We start from the raw sequence: 20,230 nt of genomic DNA on the forward strand, positions 1-20,230 counted from the left end.
CTTAGTTTTGGTGAAAGTCTTCTTACTTAATTCTCCCAGTAGGGAGAAAATAAAAGAACAGTGCTCTTTAACAGGGTTCTCCTTTATAAATATAGTGTCAGGAATTCCTCTTGTAATTTTAGGAACAGTTTGTCTTTGGTTAGAAAAGTTATTCACATATCCCAGCTACCCATTGCCAAAAGGAATTACCAGTTCATACTATGAATGTAGATATAAATACCTGCCCTCACCTGCTGCTCAGAGACTCACTTCAAACTGCCACCACTGAAAATACATTTCTCCTGACGTGATACTTATTTGGATGTCTGCTCTGGGATACGTTTCTCAGAAACCAGTCTGCAGAGACCCAAGAGCTAAGTAAAGTTTTGGAGATGTTTAACTGTTTTGCAAAACAGAAAGACAGTTGCTGGCAGTGCCCTACCTCCAAGGACCTTAGATGACACTACATGTTCTGTTGTCCAGTTTCTAGAGTTGTAATCAGTTATGGGCCCAGTCCAGGCTCTGCTCTGACTGCTGATCTAAACAGTCTTTGAGTTTTATTTCCCATTCAAGGTATTAGGTCTGGGAATACTTAGGGGAAACATTTTTTTCATTGAGATAAAATTATAATAAAGTATGAGAAACTTCTCAAATGATATGTACTTTAATGTATGTACAAATATTGCAATCAGTTATAGACAGAAACGTATCCTAAATCTCCATAGAATGTTGAGAAAAAAAAAATTACTCCAATGTATCTTTAAAATTACAACCCATTCTAAATTTTTGTAATTATTTTGTAAATTAGACTGGTATAAATAAATGGGATTTTTTTTTTAGTTTAGCAAATGGGCATATTGTTTTCAAACCACTATACAATCTGTTAAGGCTAGAGCTCAAAGACAAAGGAGATAAATCAGAATCCTAGCTACCAAACAAAATGAAAAAACTGTAGAATGAAATAAGTGGACCAAGGGCAGATATTTCCAATTAAATTGATAAAGTACAGTGATTATAATTACACAGAAAAAATTAAACATGTCAATTTATTATTTTTAAAAGTCTAGACTATAACCATGAATGCCACTTATGTGGAATTTCATTCTAGAAACATCTGAGAGTCTGTTTCTGTTCAGGTACTAATTAAGGAAAAAAAGTTTCACAACCTGCTGTATATGATTAAGGCACTATATAAGTATATGATATCTTCCAAAAGTTCAGGGGCATATCAGAAATTATGAGCACCCTTTATAGGCTAGGGTTTTTTTGTTGGGGTTTTTTGGTTGGTTTTGGTTTTTTGTTTGTTTTTTCTCAGAACTGGTTTTAAAGTGCTTTAGATATTCTTTATATGTTTCACATCCTGTTCTCTCAGACAATGGTCAATGCTGGTTGCTTCAACAGAAGATATAAATGTTTTGTTATTTGAATAGTTGTGCATAAGGAGACATATTTTTTCTTTTCAGTAGGAGGACACATTATGCACTGAAGCATAAAATGTGATGGTTCTTGTAATTATATATTAGTTAGAATAACTGCCAAGGTTATTTCTATTTATGTGTCTTTACATTTTTATAAATCTAACTATATCTGCAAAAGAGTGATATAAGCAATATCGTTTGGTCTTTAGAGTACACTCTAAAGTTTTGTGTAATATTTCAAATGAAAAGATTTCGGCAAATTCGGTTTTCTGATTACTCTCCTACTTTGCCTTTATTCAATGTTATCTACGTTGCTGAACTCTACAAATTTTAATTTTTTTGGTGTGAATTAGACATTTGTATTAAAATGTCTAATTGTCTGGGGAAAAAAAACCAAACAACCAAACCAACCAACCAGCAAACAAAAAAAATGTAGCAAGTCTGTATTCTTTAATGCTTACTCATAAAAGACGAGGGAAGTGCATGAGTAATGAGTTAAGAAAGTGATATGAAGTTATATCATATATTCATAGTGATATGAAGTTATTTAGGGTGATATGAGCTAGAAATAACTATGAATAACAGGAAAAGTATTTTGTGAAAATGAAGTTGCTTAAAGTGACAGTATCGAGAGCTTGTTATGCACCAGGCAGCCTTCCTGACATCAGGCACTGTTTCAGGACATTGGACTTTCCTATAATCCCTGTAACATAGCTGCCAGCCCCAAGTAGGTGTGTCAGGTATCTTATACAACTACAATGGAAAAAAACAGCCACAGTTAAACATGAATTGCATCCTGAGTGACTGGCAATGAAATGCAATATTAATTGAATTACACAGAACACCACAATCTGTCTTCAGTTATGGGTGACGAGGACCAATTACTACCGCTACTAAAGAGTGACACAGCAGAGTACTGAAGATAGTTCCAGGAACACAGCAGCCCAATGCTCAAAAAGGGCAAAAGCTTTAGAATTTATCAGGAAAGAGAACAAAGAGAAAAATATTAATTTTGTTACAGTATCATTCCACCGTTCACTCATTTCCTAAATACTCTGCACAGACCTGATTTTATAATCTCTAAAGTTTATAGTAGATTTTTTAAAAAGTCAGAGAATGGACAACATATGGAATAGTTTCCATGTAAGAAATAAGTTGGAACTCCTTTGGTGTGTAATGTTGCTTAAGGACAATTGCACAGAGATCAGTATGGAGTAGGTGGGTTTGTCTGTTTTCACCACCATTTTCAGTAAAAGATATTAAATAGGAGACAAGGTGAAAACAGAGTCACTTTTTAAGCAAGTGGCAGATCTGTACAACTTGCTGCCAAAAATGAGGAGGGACCTAAACTTTTGAATGTGTTCCCAGGGAAACTAAACTCTATACAGAAGGCAAATATATTAAGGTTTACTACATATGCAAAACCACATTCAGTTCATAAGGCCTCCTAAAAAGGAAATGTTAGAAACATTAGGAGGAAGCATCATATATGCCCATCCTTTTTCAGTTCCTACTCAGCATCTCATTGACCACGTTGGAGACAAGATATCAAGTGAAATGGACCTTGATGTGATCTCCTGTGAATATTCCCATGTTCTTAAAGACACATGTAACAGTGAATCTCTTTTAATTTGTTGTAAATAACAACTGTCTTCTCTACAAAACTGAAGTCAACAGCCACCAGTTCTCTTGTCTCTGGAAATAACTTTCCTCCATTCTAGCCTACTAATCTGATCAGACAGCCCTTGGAAGCTGTTGAATTCCCAGATAAGTGATACAGAGACATGAGCAGAAACTCTGATGGAAGGATCTGCCATTTTTATAGCCAGTAACAACACTTCAGGAGGGAAGGGAGGGAAAGAAGAGACAAGACAAGCAAAGATCATGGAATTTGTCAAATCCATGATGTCTCTTTTGTAAAAAAATATAAAATATGACTCATGCCAATGGTCTCACATGTTTTGGGCATAGTCAGACAGTATCTTAATCTGTGAACATTCCTGGGGGGATCGTATAACTCCCTTAGAAACTATGGTTACTGCATGAAAAGGAGGGTGTGAATGCCTCCTGGAAGGCTATGACTTTGAAAACTATTAACACCCTTCTATTGGGAAAAGCATATAGAATATAGCTGTTATAGATATAGAATATATACTGTTACAACAGTAACAATAGTAAATTCAAATGGGTAATATACAGCAGTTGCTCACTGAGCGGCGACCGGTATGCAGCCTGCCCCCAGCAGCCAGAAATCCCATCACCCACTGACTGGGAAACCGAAACCAAAACAGAAATGAGAGAGCACGTGTCCCCTTATATACTGAGCATGACGTCACATGATATGGAATACACCAATGATCGATCTGGGCCCGACCCTCTAGCTGTGCTACCTCTCATCCCAGGAAAATTAACTTTATCCTGGCCAAAACCAGGACAAGAGGACACCCCTGTAGCCCCACCTCTACCAAAACCCTGCCATGCAAACCCAGCACAGAAACAAGTCTGGAATTGCAACTTTTCAGGGTTCAGTGTGGCCAAGGGCTGTTCCTGGGCTGATGTGGATACAGGCAGCCCCTTACATGGGACACAGTCTAACTTGAGAATCTGGCCACACTGCAGAGACATGTCAACAGGCACAAATAGCACTGTTAGAACAAAACTGTCTTTGTACCTTTCTACACACAGTACCATTGTAGGACATGAGAAAAACCCTATATACCCCCATACATCACTATTTATACAGTGAAGAGTTGATAAGTGCCAGCCTAAAATGATGTTTATTGTTTCTCAGGCACAGCATTTTATGTGACTCTCAGTGGCTTTCCACTTCAGCATCATTGTTGTTAAGCAGCATCACGAGGACAGTCTAACCCATACTGTCAAGTATACAAAAAAAATGACACTGCTAACTTCCAAAATTATTTTTTCCAGTTGTCCAGTGCCCACTATCAGCCTTTAAATATTATTGCATATTTGTCTGGAAGAAAAACAGCCCCCCCCTAGAAAGGTGTTTTGTTTTTTTTTTTTTATGTTTAGAACTTCAGAGAGTTTACATAGAGTCAGGGAACAATTTTTCTGAACAGTGAGAGTTTCTGTCACAGATAGAAACACTTAATAACTTTATTCTATTTAGTCTTTACACTATATCCATTGCCATAACACTCTATGTGCAGAAAAAAACAAGCACATATATATATTGTATACAGTTACATAGTGATATTGCTCATAAAACTCAGAAGAAGAATCTCCTTTGCTGTGTGCATTACAATTAATTCTGATTTAAAAAACCCCCACAACATTAAAAATTAGTTGTAGCAGGTATTTTTTTTAATGTGGTTTGTTCAGTTTGCAGAATACCAATTGTAGATTGGTATGTCATAAAAATTACAAGTAAGATCTTAAAACTGTGAGAAACAACACTGAATAATCAAGGTGAAGGGTGAAGGGAAGCGGAGGAAAGCATTATGACAGTTACAGCTCACTGTGTTATTTTGAATACCTAGAATGAAAGAAATATTCCTTGCAAGTCCTGAGTAAAGGAAACATGTGTCCAAATATAGTAGAGGAAACATATTAACCAGCTACAAAAGTATGCATCAGTATCAATTCTGCATTGTCATGTTATGATAAGAGAACTCAAAAGCTACAAATCTCTCCCTTGGAGAGAAAACATTTCAACTTTCTTAGCAAATATTCTCTCTAGCTGGAGACAAGAAAGGAGCAGATCTCTGCTGCATGATGTTCTTCATCCTCAGAAACTAAAAAATTTAAGCAATGGATGTAATTGTTTCATTTTTGGCTAAGCTCTCCTTTGTCTCTGCATTTAAACAGAGAAGTCTAGGAGTCAAGATTTTTGCAGCGGATCATCACGGTCATTCTAGCTGGTTCTCGTTACATCACAGAGCACTTTTCACAGCCTTCAGCATGCATTTTGCCACTGCTTAGAAAATTTCTGTAGGCAGGAGTAGATTTCTTATTCAGGGTTCTAAGGCCACATTTCAAGCAATGATTCAAACAGGTATCACTGCTAAATAGTAGCCGTAAATTGGAACTCTCGGTGGTTAATGTAAACTCTCATCCAGGACAAGTGAAAATTGTTGATATAAGGATAAATTCAGACCATTACCTCAAAGTGTTGTGAATCTACAAAGTTCACAAAGTACATCTTAGATGAGCTACACCAAGAAATCAGTCTCTGGTGGCTTTTTCCTGAGATTTTTAGTAGCTTTTTGTTTATATACATCATAAAAGTGCTTTGGAACGTCCTTTACTATCACAGCCAAAGCTTTTAAAGTTTCTAACATTGCCACAGGGACTTGCATCTACCATTAAGAGGATAGAGTCTGAAAACATCAAAAATAAAGAATCAGAAATCTCGGCTAGTGTTCCTCTTGGGGTAACATTCATATAAAGCTGAACTTTAAAATACCAATCTCATTTGCAATAAATTTCCATGACTGTTTTGACAGAAGTAGGAAGCCAATACTACATACCGTAACTGGCAACTTATCAGAGCTATATCTGGAAAACATTGCCCATATCTTTCCTGCTTATCTTGTGCACAAAGTACAATGTAATTTCTTGGGTTTGATGTAGTCTCATCAGTGTTCTTTCCCAGTGCCTGAGCAGTGCTTAATGATATCCTAAAGGGGAAGGCTACTCATTAGCAGCAGTAACAAAGCAAAGCAGCTCACATAAATTAATGATCCATTCTCCCGGTGGTCCATGACATTGGGAAATATTAACTTTGTTTTATTGATCAGAAAGACAAGGAAGTGAGATAAAATGACTTGCCACAGCCATGCAGGAAATTTGTAGTAGGCCCAGGAACAAAATACATCTCCTAAATTCCACTTTGGGGGTTTACATTTCAGTAGGTCTGGTGATAAATGTGGAAGGAGGAAAGAGATTTGTCCTGTTCTGTCAGAAAGAGTTTCTCCATCATTTGTGTCCAAACAAATATTAGTAATGAACAACATCAGTGCTTTCAGGAGCAGCTTTTACCTTGGGGTTACTGGGATCCATCCACATCAGAACTTTATTATTTTTGGTAAAATTTTTCTGAGTCTTATTTCCCTTATGCAGTGAGGATGGTGCAAATAATTGCACCAATGCTGGCACCACAGCACACGGGAAGAAAATGGATATGGTGCCTAAACAGTATCAATAGGAATTCCTACTAGCCAATAAACATTAAAGTCTGCTGGCCTTATTACAATCTATCCATATTGGCTCTGTCCCACTCTTCATTATTTTACAATATTTACAAATATTTTACAAATACTTACATAATTTTACTTTATTTTACAATAACTATATTTTACAACTACTGACAAATAGACCCCACTGAATTAAGCAGGATATTTTCTAAGTATACATGGCTGGACAATAAGTCTTGCAGATTTGCAAGTGTTGATTCAATACCCAAATAATTAATTCATAAAATGATTTTATTAGAATTTCAGAGAGCTATTTAAAAGCATGTTAGTTTCAACATGTCTTTAGCAAGCTGTGTATTCTATTTCTCTTTTGCAGGAGAGACATAGAAATGGAAACAATGCTGCTATTCATTTCCAGACTTAAAAAGATTATTTGTCCATATCAGAAACATACCTGTTGGAGGCAGCTTTGTAGGTTCGGCTGGTAAAAACTCCTGGGATGGTAAGCACTCCCTGGAAAACGTGAGGTCATCAAGTGCAATGCCATCTTTGGGACCTTTGCCAGCTATCCCTTCAAAGACAACTTGGAAGTCTTCATCTCCATCTCCAGCCAGGATCAGTGTCTTGCGCTGCCAGAAATTTCCCTGGTTTCCAGTAAGATTAAGGAGAATTTTTTCATGTTTTGCCATAGTCTTCTGGTAGACAATCAGTGATCCAATGTGAGCTCCATACATATGGTAATAGAAAAGTATCTATAAGCAAGAACAATAGCATTAAGTATGCAGCAGGTGACTTCAGACACATTCTGCTATTGTATTTATCCTAATTATTAAACTGAGCATCATTAATAGCATTCAGAAAAGCCCTTAATTTTACTGATTCAAAACCAATTTAATTAAAATGCACACAAAAAGACTTACTAGTGAAAATTTTTGAACTATTTCATAAGCCAAACTTTGAAGCCAGCATTACAGTACTGTGACAGCTGATCCTGCATTCCTTTGAATAACTCTTGCATGTAAATGTAAGAGAATGAAAATAGTTGATAAGGAAACAGAGGAATGAAACAGTGCCATTTACAATATGGGAAGTAGCTTCAGTTTACTGAACACTTTTCCGGTTATAAATGTGTTTGTGCTAGATTATTAGAATTAGAAAATAATCTTCTCTAACCAAACACGGGAGCAAAACTTCTACATGGACTGCAGAAATGCAAAACAATAACTAAAATAAAATATAAGAGGTCCTTGGATTAGAAAACAGTGATTCTTTTTTTTTTCAGTAGAAACAGGGGAAAACAAATTATGAAGTACAAAAGTAAGATCAAGTACATACAGAAAATTGAAAAAAAAATCACTGTGAAGAGTCACACCATTAACTGCTCTCTCAGATATTTTCAATTCAAGAGCAACAAAAGGAATACTTGTATTTGATCAAATTAATGCTTAATCTAGTTCAATATCTTGTTCCTGACAAAGATCAGAATATTTCCAAGAATTATGTAGGACCCTGAAAGGAGGCAAGTCATGCTATAATATGGAAGAACATGTCTATAGCTCAAATTTCTTCCTAGTTTAATGCATAGCACAAGCCCTAAAGAATGAAATCTCAATCTTATTTATTATAGCTATAAAAACATAATAGTGAATATTATGACACCCATGTAAATGTGAAGTCATGTCCCTTTGTGCTACCCGGTGCTATAGGATTTCATAGGCTTCTGCAGTCTATTGCATTGCATAAATATACTATTTTTTTTTAAACTCCACATTTCTATTTAATTGTTTTTCTCTAATTATTAATTAGTAAAGCCACCAAGGGCTTTGTGTTATAATTCTTTTAAAAGTTTGACTGTGTTTATTTTCAGAATGTCTCCTGTGAAATGAACTAGTCAAATATAATTTTCATAAGTCAGTTTTCTTGTATGGAAATATTTCTATTCACCTGCCCATTTCCTGTCCTGCAATTACTGTTTATCTTAAAATCCTTCATTAAATGAGGTTTATCTATTCAATATATGTGTATATCTTTAAACTACATAATGAGTTTCGCATTTTTGCTATTTCTTTTTACTACTGCTGAATTTTGTTTCATTTTTTGACTGTCATTAAATTCTGATCAGATATTTTCATAGAGTTGCCCACTACACTGCTCCTGATTGGCTACAGTTCATATTCATATCCCCCATATATTCACACAGTTCAATTCATATCCCCCTTCACCCCTGGCTCCCAGCATTGCTTTCTGGACTTCACATTTATTAGCAATACCCTTATCTCAATTACACTGAATAATTTTATATATGGAATCAACATACTGGTCTGTTCTGTTATGTCATTTATAAATATATCATATAGTAGTAATGTCACCTTCATAACAGTTACACACAGATTTAATTTTAAGCATGTATCCATGTCCTTTCAGGTCTGGGCCCCCACATTACTTAAACTTGAATTATAATGCCAGTGAAATATTCATTCCCGTATTTAATTTGCTTTGCATCAGAATGTAGGCTAGCTCTCTAGCCTTCATTCTCCAAGGTTCTCTGTATGTTGTCATTCATCAGTTGTCTACTTAACTAATTTTCTGATAATGAAATAAAATTGGAAAGGTTACAATGCAAAAATATAGAGAAAATACAATACTTGCAAACCCAAACAGAGAGCCCCCCCTTCTACCACTCATACCATAAAGGAATTGCTGATATTAATTACATCTTTCATATTTTTTATTAAATTCCCTCAGAATCACAATGTATGCCATATGCTTTTGGTTAGTTATTACAACTAAATTTAAGACTTTTAAAAAGTATTTTCAACACAATTTCTTTATTATTCCACAATAGTATATGCAGATTTCCTGGTTTTCTTATGGGCTGACATTTCCACATAGTGTTTCCACATTTATTACTGATGCCTTGATGCAGAATTCTTCCTTTTCTTTCCTGGATTTATTTTGGCATAGATTCACTTTCTTTCTACTTAGATTGTTCCCATTGGATTTCTATTCTTTTTGAAGATGAAGCTTGGTTTGTGAAAGTCTTGTATACAAACAATATTTTTTCATGTATGTCCCTTTATACTTGCTGGTGTATATTTGTTTTCTCTGCATAAATCTCTTGTCCCACTGATGTAAATGTATATTTTCCATTGATCTGAATGGGCCTAAAATCCCAAACTGTCTTTTGTAATATATGATGTAGCATTTGCTTCTCTAATAACTCAGAAAGGAGAAAAATACTTTAAGGGACTGTGATCTGCTAAGATGAAGCTCTGAGTCTTGAAATTATTTTCATTCGTACAATTTCCTTTACCAGAAATTTCACTTCCCTTCATCAGTTGCCTAAATGAAAGTTTCGAGACTGGTCAGAACCTTCAAAAAGCAATATAAAACATAAATATGACTGACTGTTTCAGGCCATATCATGGATGTAGAAGATTTGTCTTTAGAAGGTGCACAGACCAGGTATTTTTTGTAAATAATTTTCAGTGTGACAAAAGTAATAGTTTCCAATAGTTATGTTTCAAGCATTTCATTGCATTGAATGTGTGATAAATCATAATTATTCAGAAGTGAACCTGTCATTCTCAGTTATCCTGCATTTCTTTGCATATATGTTTTACTCTTCATAGATAGAAGTTAAATAGCAGAAAAGTTATTTTTAAAACATAAAACCAGATAAAATGGAGAAAGAGATGTTTTATATATTTTAAGCAACATAGAAAATTAACTTAGAAAACATGAGATCATGGCTCAATTTCTGAAGATAATTTATTATGACTAGATTAAGTTTAAGTTACTGACATATTGAAATTAGTGAAGTTTTTTTTGGATCATAAAATCAAGCCATTTGTGTTTAATACTTCCTTACTTTCTTATCTATAAAGAGTTTTGGGAGTTTTCAAACAGCCAGAATTTCAATCAAATAAACTGTTTAGAAATCTCAAACATAAGCAGAATGCTTTCCACATTTCAGACAAACTTTACACGTTTACACGTTTTGTTTTTCCTCATGAGTAGTGAGTATGAGATAAATGGAACTAGAGGCAAATGACTGGACATTTTGAACAGAGATGTCATCTGCATATACAGTAAAACTTTAGGACTATTTAACTCTAAAACAACCTTCATTCGATGAGCATAGAGCAGTGATCACACAATCAACAGTGATCACAGTTCAATTTAAAGGCCTTTTAAAAACATTTTAAAAATTCTTTTGAGAGAACTAGTTATTAGATAGATGTATAAAGGTGAACTTGCAAAATGAGACCACTGAGGACAAAAATCTAATCTAAAATGATTACATATCTTATTTTACAGGCAGAAATTGAATAAAATTTTACATCTTCCATAAATATAAAGACATTAATATAATCTCTCAGGCAAGTTACTAGATCACTATCTCCAACAAATGGATGGAGTAAGAATTCCAACTGTGACATCAGGAATGGAGATGCTCCAAATGCTGGAGAGCAAAGAGGCTGTTTTATGGTTAGATCATCAGAGAGCTCTTGAGCTTGTTTAACTGGGTAAAGTTAGATAGCCAACAAACATTTCTGTTGTCAAGTTAGACAGATCTTCATGGGTAAATAGCAAAATAATTGGCAAAATAATAGCCTGAATGTTGGTTTTATTCACAGAAGTTCCAAAATTCTTTGCTCTACATTCTAGGCTGGCATTTGTTCACACTGCTTTTCAACTCTAATAACTCACAGAATGGAGTAAAATAGTTTAAAGAACTGTCTGATCTGTTAGGATGAAGTTCTGTATCTTAATTAACTATTTGAGAAATTAATTCCTTCATCTCAAATCAAATGTTGAAATAACTTTATATACTAATACCTCCTTTTTCTCTTCACTAGGTTGTTGGGTTTTTTTCCCCACATTGTTTCTTCAGTTCTGGAAATACATTCCCAAAAATTTACCCTGAAAATGTTAAGCCATTCCTGCTTTGTTAGTTTTCTAGTCTTTATAAATATTCCTTTGTTAATTTTCCAAAGGCTAAAAGTACCACTTTTCCTTCCACAGCAGCTCTGTTTATCACAATATTCCTCTCTATGTAAATAATATATATTTCATAAGCTCTATTTCTAACTAGCATTTAAAAATTAATACTAATTTTATTAATAATTAGAATTATTGGGAAATATTAATGTTTAAACTTCCATTTTGTGTTTGACACTGATGTTAGAAACTCTTTTTTGCCTTGACACCTAAAGACTGAAAATTTGGAAAAATACCATTTCAAAGTAATGCACAGTTCAATTTTCTGGAAAATTCACTTTTTCAGCATGTTGTTCCTGTAACAGATTGTGATAGGTGTGTTCTGAAAGATGTCTTACGAAACTAAAAGTTACCATTTTAGCAAAGACTATAAAAAGTGTAGCAAAACTAGAAAACTTTTTGATCCAGGTTTGCAAAGAAATGGTAAGGCTCAAATCACTACAATGTGCTGCAGTGTTTTGGAAAATAAAGGCTTACTTTTCTCTGTTCTCTAGAAGCGAGAGTCGGTTTCAAAGCCTACTGTCACGCATTTTCCAGTTGCAGTTGTACTCTTTGAAAGCAAATTGTTACTGTATTTATTCACATTTTCTCCATAAAATCACAAACCATTACATAGCTGTATGCTACTTAGGGCAAGTGTTGAGTAAGATATTATAAATCAGACACTACATTCACTGTCAACTTCATCTGAACCTCCCAGAGTACTTATTTACTTACAGAAATCATTCTACCCAACAAGATACATGTTTTCTTATGATTTCAAGGAAATAAGATCAGGCCCTGGCTCTTCTGTAACATCCTTGTTTTTCTCAAGAAATATTTCGGTGATCATCTTTATTTGTTTTAGAAGTATCACCTTGGTGCAATCTAGAAATCAAATTCTGCATTCCTGCTAGTACTACACCCACACATACCTTGCAGTTTTTATTCCTTTTGCTTAGGACAGGACTCAAAATCCTAGCTTTCTGTCCTGGCAGCTGAAGAAATGAACTCTTTATAAAAATATAATGACCAGATGGCTCTTGCAGTGTATGATCAGTAGCTGGTCCAGTGCCCATTTTTGTAGTACTGCTAGTTCTGAGGTTCCAGTCAAAATCATCATTTTCATCCTGCTTCCATCCACAAAGATCAAACTCAAAATTACAATGCCCAATAGAGGTACCTGAAAGACATATGCCCACACATGAAAAGATTTTTTTTTTCAATAAGCTAATTAGGTACATATAGTACAACCTAGTACACAAATCCATTAAAAAAAAAAAAAAAAGCTTCAATATAAAAAATAATATCCATGCATTTTATTAAACAGAGCATTTTTAATGTTCTAGGACATAATAATAGGATAGGATAAAACCGCATATATGTGAGGTAGGTCTCTGTGCTCTTGTTATTATAGTCATCAGAGTCCTTGGTATAAAAGTAACCAAATATAGCAATCTATTTTAGGTCAAGATGAATAGTTCTTTAGGGTCTTACAGGCAGAGGTAGATTGGTGCCCTCCATAGGGCATTCAAGCAATCGGGTACCTGCAGAAAAATAGCCTCCTTTTGGAGGCACATGTTAAGGTTAGTGAAAATGATACAAATGCCTATATTTAAGGAACAGAAACCCATTCAAATTAATATATTGAGCACCATAAAAACACAGCCTCCATACAGATACATATAGGTAAAACATAAATTCTGTGTGCTAACTTTGACCTGAATCACACCCATAGTCATATTACTTTTGCATGTTTCCAGAAAAGTTCACACATGTATTTTCTTAGCCAATATGCAAACATAGATGATTATCTACCTTTCTCCTTAAATTGCATTTAATGCCTAGAAAAAGAGAAAGCTGTCATAATTTTGGTCGATTTTTATATGAAACATCATGCATGCTCTTTAGTGATTTTCCAATCTTGAATGTCAGAACAGCCAGCATGGTAAGTTACATGTCAACATAAATTAAGACTGTCAGTTACAACACTCCAGAAGTTGTGTATATTTTTTCCTCTATGCATCTACAACTTCATTATAATGATTACCAAGTAAGACTAAACTTGCTGAAATAAGCTGGAATTTCAGCAAAGCCTTCAAGAGGCTTTTGACTGTGCCTTGAATATTCTTAGTATTATTGCTGGAAAGGAAAATACTTTGAAGATAAATTTGGAAACTGTATGGATGATTTGGTCTGACAACATAAGAAATGACAAAAGCTCTCTCATAAAATGTAAACAGAACCTGAGCCTCTTCTGGGGTCTGATAAAGTTCAGCCACTTAAAAGTAGCTTTATTGAACTGGCAGCTGGTCAGAAGCCTCATAATGAGGCCAAAGAGCTAAAATCCATAGAGTCTACACATGGACCAAAACAGCAAGACAGCTACCTCTAAAGTTTCAGGCTGAAATCAGATGAAAGATTTCTTCCTTGTATTTTTCTTTGTGGAGGTCATAAGTGTGAAAAAGAAGCTAGAAACTTTTTCTTAAAAATATGGACTATTTAACAAAAAGAGCTTCACTGTCTTTTACCTTTGTCTGTAAATATGATTCCATCTGAAATAACAATTAAAAAAACCCCAAACCTGATGTGCTAAATGATCTGATTATCATTAATGCAAAACTTAGATTGTAGTTTACTTCAACTGAATGTAACTGCCCATAGAATTTGTCACTTCTCATCTTTTGCCATATGATCATTTAGTTACATAATATTTCAGGATACTAAAGAAATTCCTTCAATTACTTACAAATTCCATCTCAAGTCAATAAAATTCATGCATGCAACTGACCATTTTGTTTTAAAGCCATATTTTCAAGAATCAAGTCCTGAAGGCATGAGCATTGAACATCCATGTTAATGCTGTATATATTGTGTGTTACCTAATCTAAAATTAGATGTCCTTGTAGGTTCTCTATAGTCAACAAAGAAAAATACTCATATCTATAGGACAATTTATCTAATCTAACTCAAACAACTGATTTTTAAATTACATAAACTTCAACCTGGAAGTGAGTCAATCCACTGATGAAAAAGAGAATTTAGGCAGCCTATTCAGAAGCTCAAGTTACAGCAGATGATGGTGCACTTGCAATTTAAATCTTTGAGTAGTAGACACTTCTGTGAAGAACTATGAACTCTCAGTAATGAATTACAAAAGCAAAGTTAATCCTTTTGCCTATGGAACAGTGACACAGAGCTGCTGAATTTTACTACTGGATGAGAGCTTAATAATTTAAGAAAAACACTTAACGGTAGGTATATGAATTGTATTATATTCATCACAAAAGATCTAATGAATCTTTGTAATAAACTAGGTAATTAAATGGTGCAAATTTTAAACTATTTTAAGTCACGTTATTCTTAACATCTATGCCTAGATGAACAAGAAGTATAGAGCTACAGGAGCAGATCTGTAGAGCAAAACACCTGATCCTGAAGACCTGAAGACATTTAGGGGGCAATGGAGGAAAGAGGACTGAGGTAGTATAGCCTGATCCTGAGGTCTAAATGACCACTAGTGCTTAGAATACATTTGATGCCCTCCTGGAGCTCATCTTTCAATTTATTTCCTAATGAAAGGAGCCTAGTTCATATGCTTGAGCACACTCTACAAAGCAAACCAAATCACAATAAATAGGAATGAGCAAGAGACTTTGTTTCAGAAGCACACTGATGAGCTAAACCAAACATTAACCAAGCTTAGACAAAACCAGATATCTAACAAGTACAGCCACCTGCACTGACACTAATCTATATTTCAGACTGGAAAAACACTACTGCCCCACAGCCTTTTTCACAAAATTTAATTTACTAAATCTCATAAACCACCATTTCTACCTCAAGGAGGCATGCCCAACTCAATCTAACCAGAGCTGCCTCAGAGACCTTCCTCTGATACACTGTTAACCTCAAGCAGCATACGGCAAACCCCAGCAGTTTCTGAACAAGTTTGGAGGAGTGCTACCACCCATTACCTCTCCAGCATTGTTGTGGTTTATTTTGTTCTCATATACTTGTAGTAAGAAAATAGTACCAGTGACATTATAGTTAAAGAAAACTCTGAGCATGGATCACTCATTCAATATCTAATGGAATAATTTCTAAACATTTGAGAAATCAGTATATCTGTTAAAATATGTACTTGACTTATTTTACAACACTGATGTCATGCAACTAGATAAAAAGAGCCCTCAACAAATCAAACAAAACCAAGACACAGATCTCATAATAGTAATTTAACAGCTTTATGAGGCATAGTTTATATCTCAGCAATGCTGGCTTTGTGTAGACATTGCTAACTAGACTTGGCAAGTATCGTCGTGTGATATAGTCCTATTAATGTTCTGCAGTTTCAGGAGTATAGCAGAGACTTAGGGACTAGTTTCAACATGGTGCAGAAAGATTTCATTAACTAAGATACAATGACTCTTCATGCACATAACAAACCACATTTACAGTTAGAGTCAGCGATCCAAGAAGGCCTACTGCTAAAAAGTACATTAGAAATGTCTAGATGTTGCAGAGTTTTCACATTTTTTAAACACAATTGCTGTGCCTGAGTAAAACTGCCCATTTCTTGCTTCCTGTGCTTTGATCTATCATGTTTTGCCCTACTAGAGCCTTCCTCAGGCTTCTGAGTTTGAGGTTTTCAAGCTACTGCTCCATGGTTCAGCAGTGAGGAAACAACTCTTCTCTGATAGCTGCAAGGAATGAAAAAAAACTTCACAAAGAGTGGAAATATGTGTTTTCTATTATTATGTTCTCTTTGGAGACAGCCTGCTTCATGAAAATGTTGGGAAAACAGAAATAGCATTTTTCTGTTACGTATATTTTCAGCAAGTGCTGTATTATGTATTGCTACTTTATTAAATATTTAAGGTAGAGGCATCATCAATAAAAGAAACCCCAAATTCTCCAACACATAGTGGAAATTTAAAGCAGCATACCTACTTCAAAACTGAAAAAATAAAAGGAAAAAAAGAAAAGCAAAAATTAGTCTAATTCCTGACACTGTTATTGAAAATGTTATTGAATAAAGCAATCCCAGACCTAACAAATAAAGTTATAATTGGCCACCAAGCATTTTACAGCATAATTAGATACTATGAAATAGGATTAATTTTTTTATCTGAGGCAAAATCCATGTTGATATAGAAGTTTCGCCCCACTAATGACTGTGCTGTTAAGGCTCCGTAATACTTCATTGCAAATCTTCCCATTAAAATGCAGCCAGGAAAATAATTTTCCTATTTTTTAAAAATAACTTTTTACTCTTTTTTTTAACTTAGAAAATAAGAAAAACATTTTGCAGGAAAACATTTTCTTTCTGGGACTGTTTCAGTTCATCTCTTTTCCAATGGGGAATCAGAATGAAATACTTTAGGGCGTTGCAAAACTAAATCCTATCAGCTTTTTTGAAGCATCTTGCTGCTTATGTTTCAGTCTTTAATTGGCTGATGGTATTTCATGGGAAATACAATCCAGGAACTCAAAAAAGTCACAGGTAAAGAGCATTTAAATATTTCAGAAAATAAAAACCAAAATATGAAAATCTTTTTCAACAGAGTAATTTCAACTTGATATACTCCTCATTTTTAGTTGCAGAAGATCTAAACTGATCCCCATATAGCTTGGCGACATGCTATTCCTATTTGGAAATCACTGAGAAGTTTAATAGTATGAAAATAATTTGCAAAACACAGTCCCTTTGCCATGTACCTTAGCTTCATAGGATATCAGCATACCTTTGCTTCCTAGAATTGTATTCAATGAGAATTTGATAAACCATATTCATGATCTCAATAAAAATGAGGCAACTGTTCATACGGTATCAAACAATGCAGATTTGATTGTGTGAGCATTTCCCACGGCTGTACTAGAAAAAAGAGAATGTTAGTACTATATATTGTGATCCATTTCTCCAGAGGAGAATCTATTTGATATGAAACATCGTTCTTTGAATCTGATACTACAGATGCTGTTTCTTGATATCTCTTGTAAAACCAAAATTGTACAGTATTCAGATTAAAATGATTTGCTAAGAGACCTGACAATCCTTGAAATATCAAAGGAGGTAGGTCCCTCATATCCCAAAGGTATTATGCTTGAAGTATTTTTTTCATCTTTAATACATTCTTTTCATATGGAAAGCAGGAGATTTTTAATCTGCTTTTAAAGACAGCTGCTTTCTGAGTAATTTTAAGAAATTCACTAACAGTTCTTTTTATTTTCTATCATATGATTTCAAATTAAATAATAGTAATTTAAAATCCTTAGAAGTCAGGGAATAGAATTAAATTATTACATTCTTATTTGCTTTCTTAGCTGATGAGCTGCCAAAAGTATTCAAATAATAATTCACAGCAGGCACAGCTGTTTATGATAGTTATATTAAAAAACCTATCATACTTACTGCAAATAGTAGGACTCTCATCTGAGTTATCTGCACAGTCATTTACAAAATCACACAGATTATCCTTTGGGATGCAGTACTTGTTGGCACATGTGAATTCCTCTGATGTGCAAGGTCTGCCTGGGACGAGCAAAGGGGAACAATCTTCAAAGGTAATATCATCCACTGCCACATCTCCCATGTAACTGACACCACGTTTTGCCCTGAAAACAACCTAATAAAAATTACAGAGCTATTACAGTAGGCTTACACGTGCAACATGAATAAAACAGAGACTATGACAGTCCTTACAAATCTTGGAATATGAAGTGGTCAGTTCTTACTGTCAGAGCACAGTCCTATGAAAGCTCGTACTACTGCTTCTACAGATCTGTCACTATAGATATTAAAGACATCAACCAAGTACAAAAAAAAAAGGGAAAGAAAATGAGCAACACAAACAGGTACTAGTCCCCACTCGTGAATTAATAGCAAGGGTTCCACCTACTTCTGCAAATAAGCATGAGAAAGACTAGTCCAAGTCATTCATCAGTTATTCCCATGAATGTAAAAAAAATGTTAAATTTTAATTAAAAGCCATCCAAGACAAAAGGACCAGGGAATGTAACACATTTTTAAATTTGTCCCTGTTTTCTTTATAAGGTTACAAGAAAGCATGGCATACCCATGACTAAGTATCTCTCAGAGGCTTAGGAATCAGCTCATATTTCAAAGTACACATCATGTTCAAGACTCTTTTTTCAAAAACCAGATGTAACAGTACTGTCACTAAGGAGAAGGAAGTGGAAAAGTTTAACCTGAGTTGGAATCAAGGATAGAAGGGATTCTCTGTCTTAAAACGTGGATAACAGTCTGAGATTGAAGGGGAGTGAGAAATCTCCAAAAACTTGTCTCCTGCTCAGGTAATCAATCAGCCAGTCAGAAAGATGACTGTTGCTGTTCAGAAGGGCAGGTACAGTATGTGTATGGAGCAAAAAGGGAAATGAGGAGGTGAAGAATGCATAATATAAGGGTACCTAAAGCCGGCTGTCTAGGAAGCACATAATATAGGAATACATACCTGAAAATTTGAACGGATTCCTAAGAACACTTCTGCTCTTTTCCACTGGGGACCTTGGTTGCCACTTTGAATCCACAGTTTAGAAGTCCTGTTACTGGTTTTACAGAGTACCTAAAAAGGAAATAATTCTAGGTCACAAAAAAATCTTTCCATTACCAACTCACTTTAGGTCCCTTAATTGTATACAAGAGTACAAGAGTATCTTGTACAACTTATCTCTACCACCATTAAATATCATAGAATCATAGAATATCTGCAGTTGGAAGGGACCCAAAACCATCACTGAGTGCAAATCCCTGCTCCTCGCAGGACTACCTAAAACTAAACCATATGACTAAGCTTTGTCCAGATGCTCCCTGAACTCTGACAGGCTCGGTGCCATGACCACTTCCCTGGGGAGGCTGTTCCAGTGACCAACCACTGTCTCAGTGAAGAACTTTTTCCTATAGTCCTGTCTGATGCAAAGGGATTTGCCAGTGTGAATGACTATTTTAAGAAAATAATGCTTTAAGATTTTCTGATCTCCTCATACACATGCTCAGTCCAGAGCCTTACCTGGCTAACTTATCCCATTAATTTATCTGGAGCAGCTAACCACATTGCTCATTAATGGGTCAGGATCCATTTGTAAAACATGGAAACAGCATTAACAACAAGAGTTACTGAAAAATATATTAGTTCATGCATCCTTCAGATTGCTCCATTCTGGGATAGATTTTCTTGTCCTTATTCTTATGAAACATTTTTTCTTCTACAAATGAAAACTTGTTCTTTTCTTCTAAAGACCAAATTTCATCTGTTTGGGCAATGGAAGACTTGTAAACACCCTTACCCTTGTAAATAGTCATTGAATTGGGGAAAGCTGACACATTTCAACATGAGCACCAAGTCCTGAATAAGCTTTGCTCCAACCTCTTGGGCATCCAAATTCAACTGAGCTGACAATAACAAGATCGGTGTTTGATGAAGTGTGTCAAGCTGTGTCTCCAGCCACTACTCTCAGAGCTAAACATCAGTTCACCAGTTGCCTGAACCACTTCTGCTTTCAAGGATTTATTGCTACTGTGTGTAATCTTCTTAGGGCAGCCCAGGCATTTTTCATCTTAATGAAAATAAAAGGGTTTTTTTGAAAATTTATGCAGTCCCATGAGTGTGTATGATATTGCATAACAGGTAAGTTCTGCCAAGCAAACAGCAGATCCTCACACCAAAGAGC

At 35.0% G+C, this 20,230-nt stretch overlaps 1 protein-coding gene across 1 annotated transcript in view; it reads right to left on the reverse strand.

Moving 5' to 3' along the window:
* MALRD1 (MAM and LDL receptor class A domain containing 1) overlaps positions 1-20,230 on the reverse strand; it is a 291,044-nt gene that overhangs the window by 154,293 nt on the left and 116,521 nt on the right. The window contains exons 22-25 of the mRNA XM_074814744.1: positions 19,015-19,125; positions 17,955-18,168; positions 12,475-12,722; positions 7,011-7,308 (exon numbers count right to left, since the gene is read on the reverse strand). Of these exons, the coding sequence (XP_074670845.1) occupies positions 7,011-7,308; positions 12,475-12,722; positions 17,955-18,168; positions 19,015-19,125 (871 nt within the window). The remainder of the gene's footprint in view (positions 1-7,010; positions 7,309-12,474; positions 12,723-17,954; positions 18,169-19,014; positions 19,126-20,230) is intronic.

Source organism: Strix aluco, chromosome 1, assembly GCF_031877795.1.
Source record: "Strix aluco isolate bStrAlu1 chromosome 1, bStrAlu1.hap1, whole genome shotgun sequence".
NCBI classification, from domain to species: Eukaryota; Metazoa; Chordata; class Aves; order Strigiformes; family Strigidae; genus Strix; species Strix aluco.